Source organism: Meles meles, chromosome 8, assembly GCF_922984935.1.
Source record: "Meles meles chromosome 8, mMelMel3.1 paternal haplotype, whole genome shotgun sequence".
Lineage (NCBI taxonomy): Eukaryota > Metazoa > Chordata > Mammalia > Carnivora > Mustelidae > Meles > Meles meles.
In genome coordinates, this window is record NC_060073.1 from 61,576,197 (window position 1) to 61,600,504 (window position 24,308).

The window sequence follows — 24,308 nt, forward strand, 5'->3', positions numbered from 1 at the left end:
TGCCCAGGTAGAGATGTCATGACCACTCCCTTCTTCATGTTTCCACTTCTTCTGTGTCTACCCAACAATATAACCCCCATTTATTGAACTCTTTACTACAGGCCATAAGGTATGCTAAGTTCCTCACACAGAGAAGCTCATGTGATGATATAACTCCATCAGGAAAGTATATTATTCTATTTGAAGATTTAAAAAAAAAAACTTATAGGAGGTATTTATAACTTTATTTATTCACTACCCTGATTAGGTTAATTCCTTGAAGGCATGCACATGTCTTTTCATTTTTGTATGGACTAATCAGCACAATAAACACTTGGCATACAAGTCTATTATGCTTAATAATGTCTATTATGTCTGATGAATAAAAGAATAACAACACCTTCTACATCCTTACTGTTGGTTATTTAAGAAAAATAAGACCCTAGTTCTATGCTGGATATAGGCAGGGTAAAGAAGGAGAAACATTAATATGAAAAGAAATCACCTGAAGTTTCTTTTATCATCTCATTCCTGTGAGTTCAGGTTCTCTATTAAATGGCTCTCCAGTCCTCTGAAAAGCCTAATGGAAGAACAAAGCCTAAAAAAATAGAGTCTAAAGCAAAACTTTAGGAAAGAAGTTGAAGAATATACTGCAAAAGAAAAGAGTAATGGTGTTGAAAGTTCTATTACAATGACGGAGAAAGCAGAAGGCATTGTTCCAGCAGACCAAGTCAAATAATTATGAAGAGCCTAACACAAAGAGGAAAGGCTGAAGTTAGATATTTCAAGATCTCTCTCGAAAGGTCAATGGAATAATTTGTGCAGAGAAACTGCCAAGGTCCAGACTCAATAAAATACACTTCGGTCTTGATGAGAATTTTGTTCTTGAACAGTTAACATAAAGTCCTTTAAATCTATTCACCACCAAGATTTTTTTACAAAGACAAATGACAGGAATGCAGTAGGATAAATATTCTGTGTAGTGATCACTATAACAGCATCACATAAAGTCCTGGCTGCCTAATGTAAATGTCAGAAAGTATTCCCTTACCATTCATCATTTCCCAAAAAACTGCCTCTATATTTTATGAACAAAGAAGACACTGAGAATAAAGGCATATGTCCCTGGCCTTAACAATGACCTGCTGTCTGGCTACTGAGTTTTGCTTTTTCTCTAAGCAGATCTGAACCAATCACAAAATAGATCATAGGCTTACACTACCAGTGACTTTTTTTTTTTTTAATATTTTATTTATTTATTTGACACAGAGAGAGAGAGAGATCACAAGTAGAGCAGCAGGCAGAGAGAGAGGGGGAAGCAGGCTCCCCGCGGAGCAGAGAGCCTGATGCGGGGCTCGATCCCAGGACCCCGAGACCACGACCCGAGCCGAAGGCAGCGGCCCAACCCACTGAGCCACCCAGGTGCACCAGTGACTCTTAAAGAGTTAAGTAAGTCCAGGTACCTGCCAGAGCAATCTTATAATCAAAACATGTGCCAGCCTAACTCCACTGCTCAATTAACAAATATCTGTTGATACTAGCTTAGTGCCAGGTTCTGTGCTACCTGCCCGAGGCAAAGAGATGAATAAAACATGGAGCCTGACCCAGAGGATGGCAGTGTCTTGTAGAGGAACTTAAAGAGACTAATTTTAATTTAAAATGGTTCACTCTGAGATAGGGATGTGTATCAGGCGGTAAGAGAAAAAGGGGTCTGAAATTGGGGAAGAGGTGAGGAAGGAGTGCCATGGTTTCCAGAAGTGAAACATAAACATCTGGATTTAGAATCTTTAAATTTTTTTTTTTTAAGATTTTATTTATTTATTTGACAGAGATCACAAGTAGGCAGAGAGGCAGGGAGAGAGAGAGGAAGGGAAGCAGGCTCCCTGCTGAGCAGAGAGCCCGATGCGGGGCTCAATCCCAGGACCCTGGGATCATGACCTGAGCCGACGGCAGAGGCTTTAACCCACTGAGCCACCCAGGCACCCCTGGATTTAGAATCTTAAATATGAATGGTACAGGTAAGGCTGAGGGAGATTGAGGTAAAACATACCAGGCAGAGGGAGGAGCATGAGTTAAACTTTAAAGGTATAAAATAGAATATTGTTCCAGCAATTCCTACAAGTCCACGGGATTCCCACTCCTAACCCCTCTGCTTTCACATAGTATACCCAAAATACTCCTATATTCATCTTCCAGATCATCATTCTTGTCCACCTCAGTCATGCTCCCCTCCCCCAATCATGTTCACTCTTGTGCTCACTCCTCTGCCAACCTCTTTATGGAGCCCTGTAGGATTTCTATTTATACAAACTACTTTACCACTTCAACTGAACGTCTCTTTCTTAAAATGTCCCAATTTTCCCAAAGTCTTCTGTAACGGAAACTATTTCTTTTACTAGCCAGGATAAAGGAAGTGCCTTTCTGCTGCTTTCCCAGACCTTCATTCTGTCACCTAAAGATTTCGCATCTTTTCAGAAGCCCATGCCATCCACAAATACCACATATTTACCATAAGATTCTCACATCCATAATAGAGCAACCCCAGGGACATTTACCATTCTTCTCAACGACTCAAGGCTCTCTTTAGCACTAAGCTGCCTACAATCACTGACTACAACATCTATCAGTATCAATGATAGCATATTAGTATGCCTATTTTTCAGACTTATACTGGCCAACATGGCATTTAAAAAAATTTAAAAATTATTTAATTATTTAAATGGTATTATTTAAAACACGAGGTTATGTAAAATTTTGGAATTCTGGTTCTCTTAAAAATTCAGAAACTCCAATGATGCTAGATCTGCATTTCAATGTGGCAAAAATTAGCTGAAGTAGACTAGTGCCTTTAGTCAGGGCACATGCTCCAATCTGCAAAGTCCCCAGCCATGTCCCAGTGAGGCAGAGTGGTAACTATTGTTTATTGTTTACCATCCCGCTTGTCTGCTGGGCTTTTAAAAATTTTACTATTTGGGACGCCTGGGTGGCTCAGTTGGTTAGACGACTGCCTTTGGCTCAGGTCACGGGATCGAGTCCCGCATCAGGCTCCCAGTTCCACGGGGAGTCTGCTTCTCCCTCTGACCTTCTCGCTTATGCTCTCTCTCACTGCCTCTCTCAAATAAATAAATAAAATCTTTAAAAAAAAGGGAAAAATTTTTACTCTCTTACAATAAAATGGATATTTTTGTGTTTATACATTTTTATAAACTTTAACCTATTGATAGATGCATTGTAACCACCACCATAATCAAGATAGAGAATAATTCCATCAACCCAAAAAACTCCCTGGGACTACCCCTCTGTAGCCACACTCTCTCCTCACCTTTAATCCCTAGCAACAGTTGATCTATTCTCAACCATTATAGTTCTAGCTTTTTGAAAATGTCATACAAATGGAACTATATAGTATGTAACCTTTGAGATGGGCTTCTTTCACTCAGAGCAAGGCCTCTCAATGTGGAGAAAGGGGAACCCTCTTACACTGTTGGTGGGAATGCAAGTTGGTGCAGCCAATTTGGAGAACAGTATGGAGATTCCTTAAGAAATTAAAAATAGAGCTTCCCTATGACCCTGCAATTCCACTACTGGGTATTTACCCCAAAGATACAGATGTAGTGAAAAGAAGAGCCATCTGTACCCCAATGTTCATAGCAACAATGGCCACAGTTGCCAAACTGTGGAAAGAACCAAGATGCCCTTCAACGGACGAATGTATAAGGAAGATGTGGTCCATATACACTATGGAGTATTATGCCTCCATCAGAAAGGATGAATACCCAACTTTTGTATCAACATGGATGGGACTGGAAGAGATTATGCTGAGTGAAATAAGCAGATAGAGTCAAGTATCATATGGTTTCACTTATTTGTGGAGCATAAGAAATAACATGGAGGACATGGAGAGATGGAGAGGAGAAGGGAGTTGAGGGAAATTGGACGGGGAGATGAACCATGAGAGACTATGGACTCTAAAAAACAATCTGAGGGTTTTGAAGGGGTGGGGGGTGGGAGATTGGGGGAGCCTGGTGGTGGGTATTATGGAGGGCACGTATTGCATGGAACAATGGGTGTGGTGCACAAACAATGACTTCTGTTACACAGAAAAGAAATTAAATCAAATAAAAAAAAAAGAATAAGGCCTCTCAGATTCATCAACATGGTGCATGTGTCAGCAGTTCATGCCTTTTTACTGACTTGGTAGTATTCTATTGTTAACATGGCTTATCACATTGGTTGACTTTCAAAGACTTAGATAGCCTTGCATTGCTGGTATAGACCCCACGTAGACATGGTCTCATTACTCATGACTGAACCCAACTTGCTAATATTTTTTGAGAATTTTTAGGCTTATTTTTAGGTCTAGATCTTATACTGTCCTCTATTTTGCTATCAAGGTGGTCTAAGTCTCATAAAATAAGTCAAAAAGCATTTTCTCCTTCTATTTTCTGGAAAAGCTTGTGAAAATCAGTGCTCTTTTAAAAAAATGTTTGCAAGAATTCACCAGTGAAATTATCTTGGCTTAGAGATTTCTTTTTTGGAAGGATTTAAACTGCAGAAGCAATTTCTTTAGTAGTTACAGGTCTAGTCAGGTTATTTTGTGATTTTTGGTAGTTTGTGGTTTTTGGTAGTTTTTGGTTTTCAAAGAATCGATCAATTTCATCTAAATCATCAAATTTTTGTGTATAGAGTTTATATTATTCCCTGTCTTTGGGTTCTGTGGCTATGGTCTCTCTCACATTAGAATCAAGAGGAAAGTGAAATATTTCTCACATCCAAGAAAGAACTAGAGCCCCGTGATTTTCCAAAAGAAATGTCAGAACTCATATTTCTTTGTGGAAGAAATAAGACAAAGAAAATGTGACTGTCAAAGACAGCATTATGAAACAAAGTACAATAGGATTATAATTACTAAGTAGAAAAGATGTATGATAAAAATGGAATAAACAGAAAGGTATTGATTTTAAATAGGGTTTGTTTTTTAAATGCAAATAAAATAAGTGGTACTCTTGTGACATAAAATCAAATATTTAAGATAAAAAACTTTAAAGTATCAAAGTCTCTTATAAATGGCAACATTAAAGAATGCAACAGAATTTGTGAATCATAAACATTTGTATATGTAGGTCTAATTAAAATTATAGTTGTTCCTAATGTTAGTGGTATGGCTACAAACTTACAAGGTGAGCTGAATAAAAATGTTAAACAATTTGTGGTATTTTTCTCTGTAGCTGAGAAGAACACAAATAAAAACAACTCTCTGACAGCTGTGTTTATTTAAAGCATCAGTGAAAATTTTTATGTGAGTGAAAAACTTTGGAGGAGATGCTCACGGCAAACAAATCAAGGAAATGGTATTTCTTTTCTTTTTAAAAGATTTTATTCATGTATTTGTCTGAGAGAGAGAGAGAGTGAGCACAAGCAGGGGAATGGCAGACAGAGGGAAAAGCAGGCAGAGGGAGAAGCAGGCTCTCTGCTGAGCAAGAAACCCGATGCAGGGCTCTGTCCCAGGACCCTGGGTTCATGACCTGAGCTGAAGGCAGATGTCTAAGTGACTGAGCCACTCAGGCATCCCGGGAAATGATATTTCTCCAAACTGAGAAATGTTGTTTTTTTTTTTTTTTTAAAGATTTTATTTATTTACTTGACAGATAAAGATCACAAGTAGGCAGAGAGGCAGGCAGAGAGAGAAGGAAACAGGCTCCCTGTGGAGCAGAGAGCCCTATGCGGGGCTCGAACCCAGGACCCCGAGATCATGACCTGAGCCGAAGGCAGAGGCTTTAACCCACTGAGCTACCCAGGCGCCCCTAAAAAGTTTATTAAAGACTGATAACGGGGGTGCCCATGTGGCTCAGTTGGTTAAGCATCTGTCTTCAGTTTGGGTCATGATCCCAGGTTCCTAGGATCAAGCGCCACATCGGGCTCCCTGCTCAGCAGGAGAGTCTGCTTCTCCCTCTCCTTCCGTCCCTGCTCCTGTGTTCTCACTCTCAAATAAATAAATAAAATCTTAAAAAAAAAAAAAAGTGATAACAATGGATGATGTCTTTTTTTTTTTTTAAGATTTTATTTATTTATTTGACAGACAGAGATCACAAGTAGGCAGAGAGGCAGGCAGAGAGAGAGGAAGGGAAGCAGGCTCCCCGCTGAGCAGAGAGCCCGATGCAGGGCTCAATCCCAGGACCCTGAGATCATGACCCAAGCCGAAGGTAGAGACTTTAACCCACTGAGCCACCCAGGTGCCTCTGGATGATGTCTTTTTGTTAATTGACCTGTTTCAAAATTTAAATTCAAAGTGGCAACATTTTGCCAAGACAAAGAACCATGAACATACTGTTTTGGTTATTTCATCCAAAAGGCTAAAAATCAAACAACACACATATATATAATTAAAATATAGATTAATTAAACTCTGGTGGTCAATGTTTTGCTTAATAATGGGTAAGCAGTATTGCAACCTGTTATTGCTACATGAATACTAGGGTATGAAACTGTGTGTGGTGTTAAACATTTTTGCTTGAATTAAAAGAAGTCACCTTGTTTATGTTTTCGAAGGAGAAATCCCAGCCTCAGATTACCAGCAAGTGCTGATCAAATACTGGACTATTTAAGTTGACATTATAGACTACATAAAGCATTTAATTACTTATCTGCAAGTGCATTCACAAGGAATCATACAATATGAGATTCAATTTATTCATTCTTTTGATTACATCTTTGGAAAATTTGGCAAAGAACCATCTATCCTACTTTTTTATATTTTTTATGCTGAAATAGGATTTCCAGACATCAAAGTGATGACATGAAATACATTTCTAAAACTGTGGAGCTAAAGACCAACATCACAAAAAGACTTTTTTGATTTCAAATGTTATGAAAACCAACACTGTTCAATTTGCTTTACTCAGTTTATACTGAAAGTATAACATGGAAGTTAATGCAGTGTTGTACAATATTTAAGCTTAAATATGCTTGAATATCTTAAGTTTTAAGAATATCTTAGAAATAAAATCCAACTTCAAAAACTACTGTGCCAAGATTCTGTCTTTGTTTGGAAGTAAAGGCTGCCATGTTTGTGAACAGTTATTTTGTGAACCGAATAAAAACTAAATTTTATTCTCAAATGATTTAAAAAACTAAATGCTGTAATGCCCATCAAATATAAATCATCTGGTACTGATAACTTGGTAGAGAAGTAAAAGTATCAAGTTTTTAGCTAAATCAAAGGAATTGATTTCAAAAGCAAAGAATTCATAATTAAGGTTTTTTTTCAATTTCAATGTAAAATAATCATATATATGTATATATTATGTTACATGCTCACATAATAAAGTTTGGTTTTATTTTTTTTTAGTAATCTCTACACCTATCATGGGGCTCAAACTCACAACCCCAGGATCAAGCATTGCACGTTCTTCCAAATGAGCCAGCCAGGCATCCTAAGTTTGGTATTTTTTAAAAGTTTATTATATTTTTGGCTGTTGATTATTCTGATAGTCAGACTGTTTGACTCATTTGTTATTTTCAACATCTGACCTGTACCAATAATGGAATACACGAAAAGCTTCCTCTCTCCAACAGCTTGGTTCTAATTATCTTTATTGTCAAACTACTCTGAGCACCCTCCAGCCAGTTAGGCCTTCTTATTATTTTATTTTATTTTATTTTTAAGATTTTATTTATTTATTTGACAGAGAGAGATCACAAGTAGACAGAGAGGCAGGCAGAGAGAGAGAGAGGGAAGCAGGCTTGCTGCTGAGCAGAGAGCCCGATGCGGGACTCGATCCCAGGACCCCGAGATCATGATCTGAGCCGAAGGCAGCGGCTTAACCCACTGAGCCACCCAGGCACCCCCTTCTTATTATTTTAAACTGTTCTAACTCCATAATCTCAGTTTCCCTTTAGTAACTATGCATCTGTCTTCTTGAGGTCTGACTAAACCTGATCTTCAGAGCAACAATCTAAAACCACCTCTATTCATCTTCCAATCTATCAGCTATCCATTGGCTTCTCTTACCACTTGACAAGAAGGATTCCGCATTTAGTCAATTCATGACTGCTTTGGGGGACAGCAAAACAATGGTATGATAACTTCCTTTGCTCACTACATGCTCTTTTTTAAAAGTTATTTTTATTTTTTAAAAAAGATGTATTTTAGAGAGAGAGAGAGAAAAAGCGAGCTCAGGGAAGGGCAGAGGGAGAGGGAGAAGCAGACTTTCCATTGAGTATAGACAGTGTAGAGCCTAATGCAGGGCTCAGTCCCACAACCCTGAGATCATGACCTAAGCCAAAATCAAGAGTTTGATGCTTAATCTACCTGGGAGCTACCCAGGTGCCCCAAAAGTTATTTTTAAATTAACATTTTACATTCATATAATTTAAAGAATCAGAGAGTTCTATTACAAAAATGAGTCCCTCACACAGACCCCCATATTTTTTTTTCCCAGAGGCAACTACTTTCAACTCCTGCCCCTGATTCTTATGGAATTTACCTCTAGCATTCCAAATAATGTGCTTATATTTCTATCACATCTTGATCCCCTCCTCAGTTTTCAGGCATTATCTTTTGACTTTCTAATATGGAAGATAAAAATTTAGCTCAATCCCACATCCTTTTACCTCCTTATCTCCCAATCTGCCCATCTAGTTGTACAATAAACACTGATTATGGATTGAACTAAATTATATGAGCATGTGTTCTATTTAAAGCTGAACCATTAGATGCACTGATTACTTTTCCTTTCCAATGAAAGAGCCACAGAATTAATATTTTAGGCTTTGCATGCCATATAGTCTCGTCATAATTATAGTTGTCCCCGCTTCTCCACAGGGTTATGTTCCAAGACCCCCCACGGATGCCTGAAACTGTAGAGAGTTCTAAATCTTGTATATACACTATGTTTTTCCCTTTACGAACATAACTATGACAAAGATTAATTTATAAATTAGGCACAGTAAGAGATTAACAACAATAATAAAATAAGCTATGTGAATGTGCTTTCTCAAAAAATACTACATACACCCTTCTAGTGATAAGATGATAAAAGGTCTGTGTGATGAGATTAAGAGCTGTGAATGAGGTAGGCTCATGACATAGCCACAGGCTACTATGGATCTTCTGAGGAAAAGTTAGAAAGAGCATCAGCTGCTTCATGACTGCACTGAAACCACCAAAAGAGAAACTGAGGACAAGGGGGGGACTACTGTACTTCACTTTACTCTTGCAGCATGAAAGCTGCCATAGATCTATAAATATAGGTGGTGAGCAAGTCAGATTTGCTTTGGGGGTTATAGCCTATGAATCCCTGAAGAAAATAAAAGAATGGCGCGATAGCATATGAACAAATACTCAACATATTTATCATCAGGATATGATAACTAAAACCTCAGTGAGATATCAGGACACACTCACTAGAATAACAAAAACTGAAAAGACTACCCAAACCAACTGCTGGCAGATATGTAGAGAATGTTTATATACCACTGATGGGAATGTAAAGTTATACAATCACTATGAAAATGGTTTGGTTGTTTCTTAAAAAGTTAAACATGACTCACCAATCCCATTCTTGGGTATTTTCCCAAGAAAATAAGAACACATGTCTACGTAGAGTTGCTTTACTCATAAGAGGCAAAACTATGGTAATAAACAAAACAAAAGACAAAAAAAGCCCCAAACAACCAAATGTCCACTAAGAGGCATATAGATAAAAAAAAAATCATGGAATATCCAGTGGAACACACCTCTGCAAAAGGGAACTACTGATACACAAAATAGTATGGATGAATCTCTAAAATTGGCTTCGTTCACTTACTCTTTTAATATCTCTTAACCTGGGTGAGGGGACAATTTGTGTTTACTATATATTTATTTATATATCTTATATATAGAAGACACCGTTTTGCATATCTCTGAAAAATTTTAAAAAGTTAAGTGAAATAAAATGTATAGTGTCTAACATATGGTAGATAGATATACAATAAATGTTGATAAGAAAATGATCAGAGCATCACCTGGGTGGCTCAGTCGTTAAGTGTCTGCCTTCAGCTCAGGTCATGATACCAGGCTCCTGGGATTGAGCCTTGCATAGGGCTCCCTGCTCAGCAGGAAGCCTACTTCTCTCTCTCCCACTCCCCCTGCTCGTGTTCTCTCTCTCTGTCTCTCTCTGTCAAATAAATAAAATCAAATTTTAAAAAAAATGATCAGAATGAATGCTTTCAATTTTACCTCAAAATGTTCCTCCTCTTTGCCTTCCTCCATCCCAACATATGTAACCCTAGTAACTGTGTTCATGGTAGAAACTCATTCTTATTTAGTTCTCTTCATGATCTTATTGGCTCAATTATCCTCTTATTTTCAATTTCTTCACTTGCTTCTCTTTGGTCTACAAACAAATCAGGTCTCTTATATTCTAAAAAGGAGTCAGCAAACTTATTCTGTCAAGGGGCAGAGAATAAATATTTTAGGCTTTATTTATGGCATATTTTTCTTCTTTAAATGATCTCTTAAGGGGCACCTAAGGGCTCAGTCCATTAAGTCTCTGCCTTTGGCTCTGGTCATGATCTTAGGGTCCTGGGGTTGAGCCCTGAGTAGGGCTCCCTGCTCAGTGGGTAGAGTAGCTTTTTCTCTTCCTTTTGGCCCCCCGCCCCCGCCCGCTGGTGCACCACACGCTCCCTCTCTCTCTCTCAAATAAAATCTTTAAAAAAAAAATTAATGACCTTTTGAAAGTGTAAAAACCATGTATAGTTAGAAGGCCACAAATGGAGCACCAGGCAAAGTGTGACAACCCTGTTCTAAAATAGTACCAAAAAACTTCTGAATTCTACTACCCACTATCAGTTGTGCCCTCTCAAATTCAAGTAAATTTGGCATGTTGTCATCACATGCCTAAACAAGATGTTAAGTGTTTCCATATTTTTTCATCTCATTTAATCCCTGCAACAACACTGTGAGGTAAAAGTTTTAGTACTTTTTTTTACAAAATAAAATGCAGAAGCTCAGAGTGGACAAGTGAACATCAGAACTATTTTGTAACCATTTCTGTTCTGGTTTCTCCACTGTCCATAACTGTTTGTCCATATCCAAACTCTAGTGCTATTTCCATTCGATCACACCACCTCTCCCTCCTTTCACTAATACTTATTTGGGAAACAGAAATCTCTAATTACTACTTATTTCCTTATTCCATAATATTTTAAAATCTGACTTTTGCCTCCAATGCTCTATACAATTTTCCAACAAGCCCAATAACATTTAAATAAAAAACAAACACATTATTTTATCAACTGATACGTAAATTTGGAAAAAAATGATCCAGCCACTTTAGAAAACAGTCTGATAATTCCTCAAAGTTAAACATACTTACCCTATGACTGCAATTCTATTCCTAGGTATATACGAAGAGAAATGAAAATGTGTTCACAAAAAAACTTGTACATGAATGTTCACAGAACTACCATTATTCATAGCAGTCAAGTGGAAAAAATCCAAATGTCTATCACCTGAAGAATGGATCAATATGTGGTCTATCCATGTAAGGGAATATTATCCAGCCACAAGAAGAATGAAGTACTGAGACATGCCACAATGAAGATGAACCTTGAAAACATTATGCTGTGTGAAAGAAGCCAGTTACAAAAGGCTACATGTTATTTCACTTATATGAACTGTCCAGAATATGCAACTATAGAGAGACTGAAGTTAAATTAGCAGTGGCCAGGGACTAGGGAAGGGTGAAACAGGGAATGACTGCTAATAGCCACAGTACTCCTTTTTGGGGTGATAAAAAGCTCTGGAATTAGATAGTAGTGATGGTTATAAAATCCTGCGAATGTATTAAAAACCAGGAAATTATATACTTTAAAGGGTGAGTTTTATGACATATAAATTATATCTCAATTTTAAAAATAGGAAAAAAACTACCTAGAAGCTTATACTCCCAACTGTTTTCAATTTTATTTTTTCCCAATCATTGATTATGTAGTTAATTTTAATTCTCTTTAGTCATCAATCCAAAATCCATTTTATCCATTAAGCTACATAATCATAACTAGTAATTTTGTTTTTATGGAAACAAAATACTCCACTAGTAGACTATAATTTTAATATTACTAAATAATTTATTTTCATCTTTTTCAATATTAAAAGTGTATTTTTATAACTAGACCTAGACAGACAGTTTCCCTATTTTTACAGTATTTCCTTAAGATTAGTTCCTAAGAGTAAAATTAGCAGCTCTTGAAACAGAATGCCAAACTGTTTTGTAGATCGCATGGGAGTTTTTATCATTGTCAGAAAAGTAGGAGTAAACCAGACTCCACCATGAAGTTACGAACATGAGGAGTCACTTTTTAAATTTAATGTATATAAAAATATGGTAAATACAATAAAAAAATGTTGCATTCTTTCATTCAGATGGGATTATTTCTGAACTCTATTCTGTTCCACCAGTGTGATTATGTGCTTGTAGTTTTTTTCTTCTTTTTAAGTAATCTCTGCACCCAATGGTGGGGCTCCAACTTAGGAACCTAAGGTCAAGAGTCACATGCTCTTCTGACTGAGCCAGCCATTCCTGTGCTTGTCGTTTTATAAGCGGTTCTTATATCTGGTAATGCTGTATGTTTTCTCATATTTTTTAAACTATTTTCTTATAAACCTGTCTAAATTTCTGTATTTTAGAATACATCTGACAAAGCATAAAACTCATGAAATTTCTAAGCGATTTGAATACTCAGAGCTTTCTAAGAAGCACTCTCAAAAAGTGTCCCTCGAAAAGGATCCTTCTATGTTCTTCCTCACCATCCTGTACATGCATGTAGCAGTATGCACCTAGTATACACCTACCAGTCTGCATTCTACCTGTTATTCTTCTATTTCCTTCTACGTGACTTTGGAAAACTACACGAAAAAATCATCTCTTATCTCTTTATCCTTAGTGGCACATAATAATGTATAAAAAAAAAGGAAGGCTGAATCAATGAATGAACACATCAAAGATATCACTTACATGAGTGCAATTAATGCTTGACACTATGTTAGGAGCTGTAGGAAAAACACAGAAAGTAGAAAACACTGTCCTGCCTCCCAGGGAATCTACATACTAGAAAGAAGGGAAGTTAGACTACTAAAACATAATTTTAGAGATTGTGTAGGATTATAACTGAACGATAATTATATAATCAATGTTATAAATTTAATAAAGAGTACAGAGAAGATGAATGCAGTAGGAGCTGTGAAAGACTTGGCACTTGAGATAGGCAGTAAAGCACTAAGAGGATTTGAATAAGTAAGATACATTATAGTCTTTGGGTAAAAACATGAACAAAGGCATGAAGTGGGAATTAGCATGATATATGGGAGTCATGTACCTATCCTACAAACAGACTCAACTACTGGTGCTGTAAAAGTTTTAGTCTATGCAGAAAATAATTAAAATATTTTTACCTGGAGTTCTCCAAGTTTCTTGGACGTTGGTGAAACAATGGTAAAAAATCCACTGATGTGATGGGTTGGAGAAAGCTGGGCTAGTCCACTGATCTGAACTCTACCAATTGGAAGATGGTCAATTTTGGTGATTACTTCCAGCACCAGCACAGCCATATCTAATCAGAAACAATTACAACATACACAGATATTTCTCATTTATTTTCTTTTCCCTTGTTTTTGAAATGGGCAGAGGGGCATACGTCAGAAAACTTGTTTACTTAAAAAAATATATTTTATTTTCAAATAAAACACTACCTACCATATCAGTCTGGGGCTGGGCAAGAGTGAACCCATAATCAAAAGAACACTAAAGTTTTAGGGAAGAATGAAAAATACCTCACGCAGAGAAAAGGATTACATTGATGTAATTAGCAATGATTACAGGTGTGAGGAAGGCTTGTGTGTGGCTTGGCTATTAAAGAGTGAGGTTCTCTCAACTTCCTTTTCAGTGTTTTGCTGTTTTGATATAAAAGAACCCAACTGTTTCTGCTTGCCGCAGCCTGCCTAGTCTATAGGGATGGGAGGGGCTCATCACCTGAAGCCTGGTGATGGCTTACTTGGGATTGGGGCCCAGTGTTGGCTTTGCCAGGCTGGCCACCAGGCTGCTTCCTCATGGCTTCCAGAATGATGCACTTATTTTCTTTCAAATGAAACATGCATACAAAAGAGCACAAAACATGCATACAAAAGAGCATAAAAGAATAATGAACCAAATATCTACCATATAGCTTAAGAAATAGTTATATTTTTCGTATTGCATGGAGCACTGGGTGTTGTGCAAAAACAATGAATACTGTTTTGCTGAAAAAATAAATAAATTTAAAAAAAAAAGAAATAGTTTTATTTTCCCCAACTTTACAGTTAGAGCATACATCTTGTGAACTAACGTTTGATGTCTTGTGTCTTCATTTTCTAATAAACACATCATATTCATATCCACAGCTGGGCCTCACTTACAAGGTTCACCTCATCCATCTCCTATTCAAATCCTACCTTCTTACAAAGCTTCTTTCCTAAATAGATTAATAAAATGTGAATACTGACCCATCTGGTGGTTAACCCCTTCATTTTAATAACGGGAAAATAAAGACCCAGGAAGATGAAATGGCTTACTCAAATTCAAACAGCCAATTAGTGCACAACACAAGTAGGATTCTCTGGGGCACCTGGGTGGCTCAGATGGTTAAACATCTGTCTGCCTTTGGCTCTGGTCATGATCCTGGTGTCCTCGGATCAAGCCCTGCAGCGGGATCCCTGCTCAGTGTGAAGTCTGGTTCTCTTTCTCCCTCTGCCCTTATCCCCCTGCTCATGCTCTCTCTCTGTACCTCTGTCTCAAATAAATAAATAAAATCTTAAAACAAAAACAAACAAACAAAAAAGATGAAAGTCAAAAAAAAGGAAGTAGGATTCTAGTTTCCTAAGAACTTATGATAAACTTGGCTCTTAATAACTTCCTGGAATATTCATATGATATTTGATATATGTGACAAGTAATCAGACATTTAATTACTTACTGTCTGGCACTGCTTACTACTATTTCATACATATAAGTTTTGTTTTTTTCAACTAATCTGCAAGTTCCTTTTGATCAGATACTGCATTTACAGCTTCTTTATTCCCTACCCTGCCCAAAACTTTATATATTTTTACAAGATTCACACCTACAGTGTGCCAGGTAGTGGACCAATCACTTCATACAACTTTTTTCATTGAATCTTCTCAATAATTCCTACTGCTAATGCTATTATCCCCCATTTAACTAACAGGACACTGAGGTTCCAAGATCTTAAGGAAGATCTCAGCAGCACACAGCCATCCAATTCTGAAGCCAGAGTTCCAATTCAAGACTGACTTCAAAGCCCATGTTCTTCTCATTCAACCAAGCTGCTTCTTCATGAAAAAGCAAGGTGAAAGGGCAGCAATCTAATGCCATTTTACAGATGAGAAAAAAGGGGAGTCAGAAATGGGGAGGGACTTTCCCCAAATCCTGCAGCTGATAACATCAACCTCAAGTTCAAATACATTCTTTATTATACCGCAAGATGCTCAAATAAATGTCTGATTTGTTGATCATATTAAGAAATATCTTCTGTCTTACTGAAGAAGTTTTATTTACTCTTCATTTGTTAAATTAGGTTTATAGTATCCAGAGTATCTATGGGTATCCTATAATAGTAATTATCACTTCCTACTTAGTATTTTAACTAAACTTCTCTGTGAATTTAGTTAGAATTAGATGCCATTCTGATTAAATTGGTTCATTTTTCTATTCCCCACAGGGCCTACAGCATAATGACTATGAAATGCTAAGTGCTCAATATGTATCTTTTGAGAGACTGAATTTTTTGTTCTTTTTATCTTGAGGTTTTCAATATTTTTTTGATAGACTATAACCTTCTTAAGGACAGTTTAACCTTTATTTCAACTCTGATTCTCTAATAGTTTTAGACCAACAATGTTTACATGCTACTTAATTTTTACTGACTTGAACTGGATTGATTTGATAAATAACCCCACCATCCAAAATGTGTTTATGCAAAACCTGACCCAAAAAGAGAAATACAGTACATTTAGAATGCTTTCCTTGAACAGAAATGAAGAAATCTTGACTCCTGGTGATCCTGTAAAGGGATCCTTCCCTGCTCTGAAAACCAATATTACTAATCCACTAACCCACTCATTTAGCATGTGTTATCTTGCACTATTAGTAAAGTTTATATACATACATACTATATGTAATGTATATATATACACACATATAAAAATTATATATCATACATTATATATTACATATTAATTCTAACACATATAATTTTACATATACTTTTATTTTTTATATATGTAAATATATATATTTACATACATATATATTATATAACATATATATATATTCTCTCCTTGAGCATAATATAAGTCCCAGAGCAGAGACTACAGTTATTTCTTAAAGCAGCATGGTGTGGTGAAAGTGTTTGAGTTTTGGTGTCTGACAGAAATTGGTTCAAATCCAACATTTGCCATTTGCCAACTATATAACTTTAAAGAGTATTCATTTCATCTCTGAACCTGTTTCATTGCCTATAAAACAGAAAATGTCTTTCTTGCAGGGTTATTAAGTATTAGAAATAATATGCATCAACTGCTGGTACATAGTATACTCTCAATAAAAGGGCTATTATGAAACATCTTTCACTCAAAAGATACTATGTACACAATAACACCCACTGCTAACAACATAATACATGTTTATTAGGCCTGCAGGTAAAATGATAAGACAGAAACATACCAGTTAGATAAGAGGTAAACTGCTTTGGACCACAGCGAACAGCATAACGGGTAGTTGTTCTCACAGCTTTTGGTTCAGTCTGCAATGCGTCCCTAGGACAAAATAGGGTTCCATCTGATGTTTCTCCCCACCATCTCACTCGGACAAGTACACAAGTGGGAGGCTTTGCAATCTTCCATATGACTTTATTGACAGTAAGTTTCAGAAAGCAACGTAGCTGGCCTTCAACAAGAGGTGGTAGGCTTGTAGATGGAGAAATGTCACTCAAACCTGTGGAGAAATCCAAAAACACTAAGTCAAACTTTAAACTAAATACAGAAAAATAATCTGCTTTTTGAATGAGAACGCATTTTCTTCTCTACAGAGAGATGTTTTATCTTATGTATTCTAATACATGAGAAGCAAATAGCAAAGCGGACCATAAAATAACCTACCTGGTCACTTAAGTGACCTTGATAACTAATTAGTATTCAGGCTCTGATTCGGGTTATTCTAAGAACATAATACCAACTTAAGACATGCTAAGACAAACTCCTCTTTAACTGAAAGATATCATTTCATCACAACGATAATATCAAAATGATAAAACCTTATACTGTTGGAATGGCTAGAATCAAAAAGACAAGAAATAACAAGCGCTGGCAAGGATGTGGAGAAAAAAGAACCCTCATGCACCACTGGTGGGAATGTAAACTGGTGCAGCTACTGTGGAAAACAGTAAGAATGTTCCTTAAAAAATTAAAAATATGGAGATGCAACGTGGGAAGTTTGGGGAGTAGGAAAAGAACAAATGAAACAAGATGGGACCGGGAGGGAGACAAACCATAAGAGACTCATAATCTCACAAAACAAACTGAGGGTTGCCGGGGGAAGGGGGGTAGGGAGAGGGTGGTAGGGTTATGGACATTGAAGAGGGTATGTGCTATGGTGAGTGCTGTGAAGTGTGTAAACCTGGCGATTCACAGACCTGTACCCCTGGGGCTAATAATACATTATATATTAATTTAAAAATTAAAAAAATTAAAAATCACCCCATTGATAAAAAAAATTAAGAATCACCCCATGACCCAGTAATTTCCACTACCGGGTATTTACCCAAAGAACAAAAAACACTAATTAGAAGAGATATATGCACTCCTATGTTTATTGCAGCATTATTTATAGTAGCCATGATGTGGAAGTAACCCATTGATAGATAAATGGATAAAGGAGATATGGTGTATGTACAAAATGGGATATTACTCAGCCATAAAAAAAGAACGAGGGGCGCCTGGGTGGCTCGGTTGGTTAAGTGATTGCCTTCGGCTCAGGTCGTGATCCCAGAGTCCTGGGATCGAGTCCTGCATCCCGCTCCCTGCTCAGCAGGGAGTCTGCTTCTCCCTCTGACCTTCTCCCCTCTCATGCTCTCTCTCTGTCTCTCTGTCAAATAAATAAATAAAATCTTTAAAAACAAAAAAAAAGAACAAGATCTTGCTTTTCAAACAACATGGATGTACCTAGAGGGTATTATGCTAAGTGAAGTAAGTCAGACTGAGAAAGACAAATATTATATGAGTTCACTTACATGTGGAACCTAAACAAACAAACAAAAAGTAGAAACAAACCCAAAAATATAAGGAAAAACTGATGGTTGCCAGAGGGGAGAGGAGCAGGAGGATGGGCAAAATAGATGAAGGGGAGTGGGAGATACAGGCTTCCAGTTATGGAATGAATAAGTCATGGGAATAAAACGTACAACATAAGGAATATAGTCAATGGTATTGTAATAGTGTTGTATGGGGACAGACAGTAGTTACACTTCTGGTGGTGAGCGTAATATAACATATAGATTTCTGGAATCACGATGCTGTACACCTGAAACTAACATAACATTGCATGTCAACTATACTTCAATTTAAAAAGACACCATTTCAAAAATATAAGCATAACAATAGAGTACATAGGTTTTTAAAATCTCAGAAGTAGTTGAAATTTTTCTTCCACATAGTGTTGTTTTTTATTATTGCAATGTCCAGGTTTTAAGATATGTTATCTTTACCTCCTACTTTAAAACCATCACCAAACATGAAACAGCAATGACTCCCTTCACTCAATGCTGAAATGATTAAGTCTATAGCATGTGACTCAGCATTTCAATAAAGACCACCTTAAATTGTGTATTTTCTTTCCTGCCAACATCATTCAGTCAATGAAAACAGACACCATCATCTTCAGATTCTGCCACCATTTTTTAGTACAGTACTGGGCTCAAAATGTTTATTGGCTTTTATAATATTTATTGAATTTCAGACAGATAATAAATGTAAACAAGGCATTTAATCATGACTTTTTTTTTTAAAAAGATTTTATTTATTTGACAGAGAGAGAGAGATCACAAGTAGGCAGAGAGGCAGGCAGAGGGGGAGGGGGAAGCAGGCTCCCCGCCAAGCAGAGAGCCAGATGCGGGGCTCGATCCCAGGACCCTGGGATCATGACCCGAGCTGAAGGCAGAGGCCCAACTCACTGAGCCACCCAGGCACCCCTAATCATGATTTTCTATAAAACTTTCCTTTAATGACCCAGACTATCTTCCACTTACAGTTATCTCCTAATCATGACTTAGAGATTTAAGAAACTATATATATGAATATGAATATTATTCACTCATATAAAAGAATGAAATCTTGCTCTTTGCAACAACATGGCTGGAGCTACAGCATATAATGCTAAGTGAAATAAATCAGAGGACGACAAATACTATATGATTTCACTCATGTGAAATTTAAGAAACAAAACAAATGAACAAAGGAAAAAAAAAGAGATATACCAAGAAACAGACTCTTAACTAGAGAGAACAAGCTGATGGTTACCAAGAGAGAGGTTGGGGGTTGGGTTGGGTGAAACAGGTGATGGGGATTAAAGTGCACACTTATGAGGAGCACTGAGTAATGCACAGAATTGTTGAATCACCATATTGTACACCTAAAATTAATATAACACTATATGTTAGCTATACTGGAATTTTAAAAAAAAGGAAACCATTCCTATATTACACACATCTTTCTATTACTCTTACTTTTCCCTTGGAGAGTGGTCATGCTCAACCGGAAGAGAATACATTGGAGTATATCAGATAAGACCTATATACGTCAGTCTTTAGACTTGTAAAGCAAACACCTTCTCTGCTCTCTATAGTTCAAGATGACCCACCATAATCTTTATGGATAACTAGTTCTGATGTAAAAATAATACAGAGGTGTGTATATGAGCATTACGGCAAATATATACATACATATATATATATATGTATCACACACACAGATATATACACACATGGTACAGCAAGAAGGAGATTCTTATGTTATTTCTATTTTTATTTTCCTCTTATAAACCAAATATGTTTGATTGGTTTGGCATAGGGAGCACCAGCATTGAACATACCCACACTTCCATTTCATATCCTCCCATCACTCCTGGCCAGAAACGTACTGCCTCAAAACTGCCTTAATTATCTTTAAATGACTTGGATAAGATTCACTTCCAGACTGTAGCTTCTGTCTCAATCCAATGACCTAATGTACTATCACTATTCTTAATACCAATTTACCTGTAAAGTAAAAAGGCTAAGTCACACAAAGTTTATTTGTTGTTCGGAGGCAGCCCTATAAATTCAATTTCCTGATCTGTCCTGGTTTACCAGGGCGACTGTTCTCTCTGCAGCTAACATTTCCCTGCTCTTCTGGAGAGCATGTTTCTCCTTAAGCCTACTATTCTGATAAGGTCCTCTTGCTACATACTCTTTCATCCTCTCAAATCCTTCAGAGATCCTCATGCCTTCTCTCCCACTCCAACACTACCACACCCTGTCACTCCCCACTCTTTCTTCCTCTCTCCTCCACAACTATCTTTCCCAACTCCTGCCTGTAGCCCTTCATGCTTAATGACTGTCTTATGTTTGACTCATTCAGTCACTTACCGACTTCTGCTTTATGCTAGTTCTTGGGGTTTCAGTAATATATAAAACATGATCCTTGACTATTATAATTATTGACATACCACCTTTCCAACTTATGTGTCTTCCAGTCCATGTGGAACTCCACAAAGGTATACCTTCCCACACACAAACACACATTTGTTATCAAAAACACTTCAGGGATGCCTGGGTGGCTCAGTGTGTTAAGCGTGCCTTCAGCTGGGGTCCTGATCCCGGGTCTTGGGATGGACCCCGCATCAGTCTTCTTGCTCAGGGGGGAGCCTGCTTCTTCCTCTGCCTGTCCACCCCGCCCCCCTGTACTCTCAGACTCTCCCTCTTCCTCTCTCTGGTAAATAAATAATCTTTAAAGCAAACCAACAGTCCTAAGTCAGAGAGATGTAATGTACAGCAGAGTGACTATAGTTACCGATGTACTATATATTTGAAAGTTGCTAAAAGAGAGCACCTGGGTGCCTCAGTTGGTTAAGTGACTGCCTTCAGCTCAGGTTATGATCCTGGGGTCTCAAGATTGAGTCCCACATCAGGGTCCCCTGCTCAGCAGGGAGTCTGCTTCTCCCTCTCACCCTCTTCCTCTCCTGGTCTCTCTCTTTGTCTCATAAATAAATAAAATCTTAAAAAAAATTGCTAGAAGAGTCTTAAAAATTGTCATGAGGGGCACCTGGGTGGCTCAGTTAAGCGTCTGCCTTGGGCTCAGGTCATGATCTTGAGAGAACTGGGATTGAGTCCCGCAACGGGCTCCTTCCTCAGCAGAGAGCCTGCTTCTCCCTCTGCCTCTCTCTCGCTGTCTCTGGCGAATAAATAAATAAAAACCTTAAAAAAATTTTTCATAACAAGAAAAAAAGTTTTAGTGATTGGTGATGGATGCTAACTAGACTTACTGTGGTGCTCATTTCGCAATATATATGAATATTCAATGATGTTGTACAACCTGAAGCTAAGACAATGTTCAAAAAGTTAAAAAAAAATTCCTGGTATTTTTTTTTTATTCCCTTTCTTTACAAACGTTCTGCCTGCACCCTTTTAGCCCTTACCTCGCCCCATTTACTTGCCCGTTTTGTCCCCCCACTGCAGCCCCTATTTCCTTTCCATCCGTTGGAGAGCCAATTGCCTTCTCTTTTAACCCTTTGATTCCTTAGCTGTTTCCCACTTCCTTCCCTTCTCCCGGCTTTTTTTTTTTTTTTTTTTTTTTTTTTTTTTTTTTTTCAGATTTTATTTACTTATTCGACAGAGAGAGATCACAAGTAGATAGAGAGGCAGGCAGAGAGAGAGGGAAGCAGGCTCCCTGTTGAGCAGAGAGCCCGATGCGGGACTCCATCCCAGGACCCTGAGATCATGACCTGAGCCGAAGGCAGCGGCTTAACCCACTGAGCCACCCAGGCGCCCCCGGCTTTTTTTTTAATAGGCGCGTATGGGAGTCTTCTAGAATTCTTTAACTTTGCTCCCTTAACTCTGCTCATTACTCTTTCCTCGACCTTTGGTCGCTCAGTTTACCTCTTTTCTTGCGGCCTCGGACGCCCACAGGCCCCTGGCTTTTTTGTTGTTTCATGACGAGCCAGAGCTTTTCTTCACCACCTGAGTTCCCGCTCCAGGCCCTAAGCTGCAGCCTCCCGCCATCCCTTCTCAAGGCGCCTGCGTTCCCCGGCAACCGGAGCCGCCGGGCAGCCTGGGAAGCAGGAAGAAGGGGCTCTTCCTCTAACTGTCTGCGAGAAGCTGTGAGAAGGAAAGGCGCCAAGACTTCTTCCCGCAAATAGACTACAACACCCAGCATGCTCTGCAAAACTACCTCTGCGAGATTTGACGCGATCGCCTCCAGCTGCGCAAGCGCAAAGGGATACGCCCTTTGAGGACTTCATTGCCCAGGGTGCATTGCCTTTAGGAGAGATTGTCTTTCCGGCGAGGGTCGATGAGGTCTCCGCTTGGGGTCCGAGAGATCCGTAAACTCCGTTACCCAGCTTCCTTTTGTGGAGGGCTGTTGCGCACTTCCGGTGGAAGCACTGAGGAGAGGGGGTGGAGTTTACGGAGCCGGTGGGCGGTGGGCGGTGCTGCCGGGGAGCTGGGTGCTGTCCAAAGGCACTGGGCGTCGCTAGGGGAGCGAGCTGTGACCGGCTGGGCCGCACTTAGCGTGGGACGAAGCTTAGGCTACTGTTTGATTACCTGAGGCCTTCCCCTCATGTCGGCCCTCGAGAAGAGCATGCACCTCGGCCGTCTGCCCTCTCGCCCACCTCTCCCCGGCAGCGGGGGCAGTCAGAGCGGAGCCAAGATGCGAATGGGGTACGTGACCCATACCCCTTTCCCCTAGAGGCCAGGCCCCGGCCATTGGAGAATGGTGTCTCTGGGCGTTTAGAGCGGCACGTCAAGGGAAGCTAAGGATGGGAGAGAATATTGGCGGCGGCCTGGAGACGTTTAGATGGTGTTGAAGGCGGATTTGGGAACTAGGGGAGGCGCCAAGTCAATGGATATTGGAGGACAAATAGTATTGAAGGAAGGAGGGAATGAGGCAAAGATTGAGAAAGCCGAGAGGATTATTTAAGAGAAGTAGGAGGCACCTCCAGAAGAAGTGATGGAGAAGGTTTGAGGAAAGGTAGTAGAGGTGACAAAAATCGGAAATATCTGTCGGGGAGGATTGAGGGACATGGGGAATGACTGAGAAAAGTTGAGGGGAATTAGGGGAACAACTAGGGAAAGATTTGGGAGTAGTAAAAAGACTAAAAGAACTAGATATTGGAAAAGCAGAGGGAGGGATGCCAGCCTGAGTGGCTCAGGTGGTTAAGGGTCTTCCTTCGGCGCAGGCATGATCCCAGAATCCTGGGATCGAGCCCCACTTGGGGCTTTCTGCTCAGCCCGAGCCTGCTTCTCCCTCTCCCTGCTGCTCCCCCTGCTTGTACTCTCTGTCAAATAAATAAGATTTAAAAAAGAAAGAAAGAAAGGCTGAGGGAATTGAGAACATCTGAGGCAGGGTTGAAGGAAAGAAAACTAGGGAGCAGAAGGTTCTAGAGAGAGTTCCTAGGGGTGTTAAGAGGCAGATTCAGGGAGTGAGGGAATGATTAGGAGATTAGGTCTCTTAGAGGAAAACTGAGAAAGTTTGAAAACAGGGCCGAAGAAGATGGAGAATATAGCTAAGTAGACTGTTAAGGTTAATAAGAACGTGCTAAGAAGTGAGGATAGGGAGTAAGGGGAGGAGTGATGAGGTGCTTAGAGAGTGACCATGGGCTCTAGAGATGGAGAAAAGACTGAGAACAGGGTTTAGTGAATGAAAGTGCTACAGAGGTAAGGTAGGGGACGCTTAAAGAGGATATTTGGGCAGTCGATTTTGCCAGGCAAAGTCTGATGGAAAGTATATACTGGTTTAAGAAGACTCAGAATTAATGAAGTATTTAGAGTAGCCAGTTAAAATGTTTTAGGGAAAACCATTTACTAGGAAAGGAGGAATTGTGTTGAAGAGATAGGTTTGGGGAGTTTTAGATTGTTGAATGGCTTGTGCCAGATTAGGGGGTACTCAGGTATAGGAGAGAAGGGTATGAGTTGAACATGGGAGAGGTAATTACTAGGAAGCAGAGGGAATTGAATAGGCAGGTTTTTTTCAGGGGTATTTG

General features: G+C 38.7%; 2 protein-coding genes across 8 annotated transcripts in view; one reads left to right on the forward strand and one right to left on the reverse strand.

The window, feature by feature from the left end:
- The window catches only part of C2CD3 (C2 domain containing 3 centriole elongation regulator), a 144,091-nt gene extending 121,651 nt beyond the window's left edge, over positions 1-22,440 (reverse strand). For 5 of the 7 annotated variants that reach the window (XM_046016591.1, XM_046016592.1, XM_046016590.1 and 2 more), the window contains exons 1-3: positions 22,207-22,440; positions 16,743-17,012; positions 13,418-13,575 (exon numbers count right to left, since the gene is read on the reverse strand). In XM_046016591.1, coding sequence (XP_045872547.1) covers positions 13,418-13,575; positions 16,743-17,012; positions 22,207-22,261 — 483 coding nt within the window. In that variant the 5' untranslated portion in view covers positions 22,262-22,440. Of the gene's footprint in view, positions 1-13,417; positions 13,576-16,742; positions 17,013-22,206 lie in introns of those variants that run through there. The other 2 variants (XM_046016593.1, XM_046016594.1) reach the window with 2 other exon arrangements.
- A 248-nt stretch (positions 22,441-22,688) lies between these two features.
- PPME1 (protein phosphatase methylesterase 1) overlaps positions 22,689-24,308 on the forward strand; it is a 62,199-nt gene continuing 60,579 nt past the window's right edge. Inside the window, exon 1 of the mRNA XM_046015247.1 lies at positions 22,689-22,986. Within this exon, the coding sequence (XP_045871203.1) occupies positions 22,886-22,986 (101 nt within the window). The 5' untranslated portion in view covers positions 22,689-22,885. The remainder of the gene's footprint in view (positions 22,987-24,308) is intronic.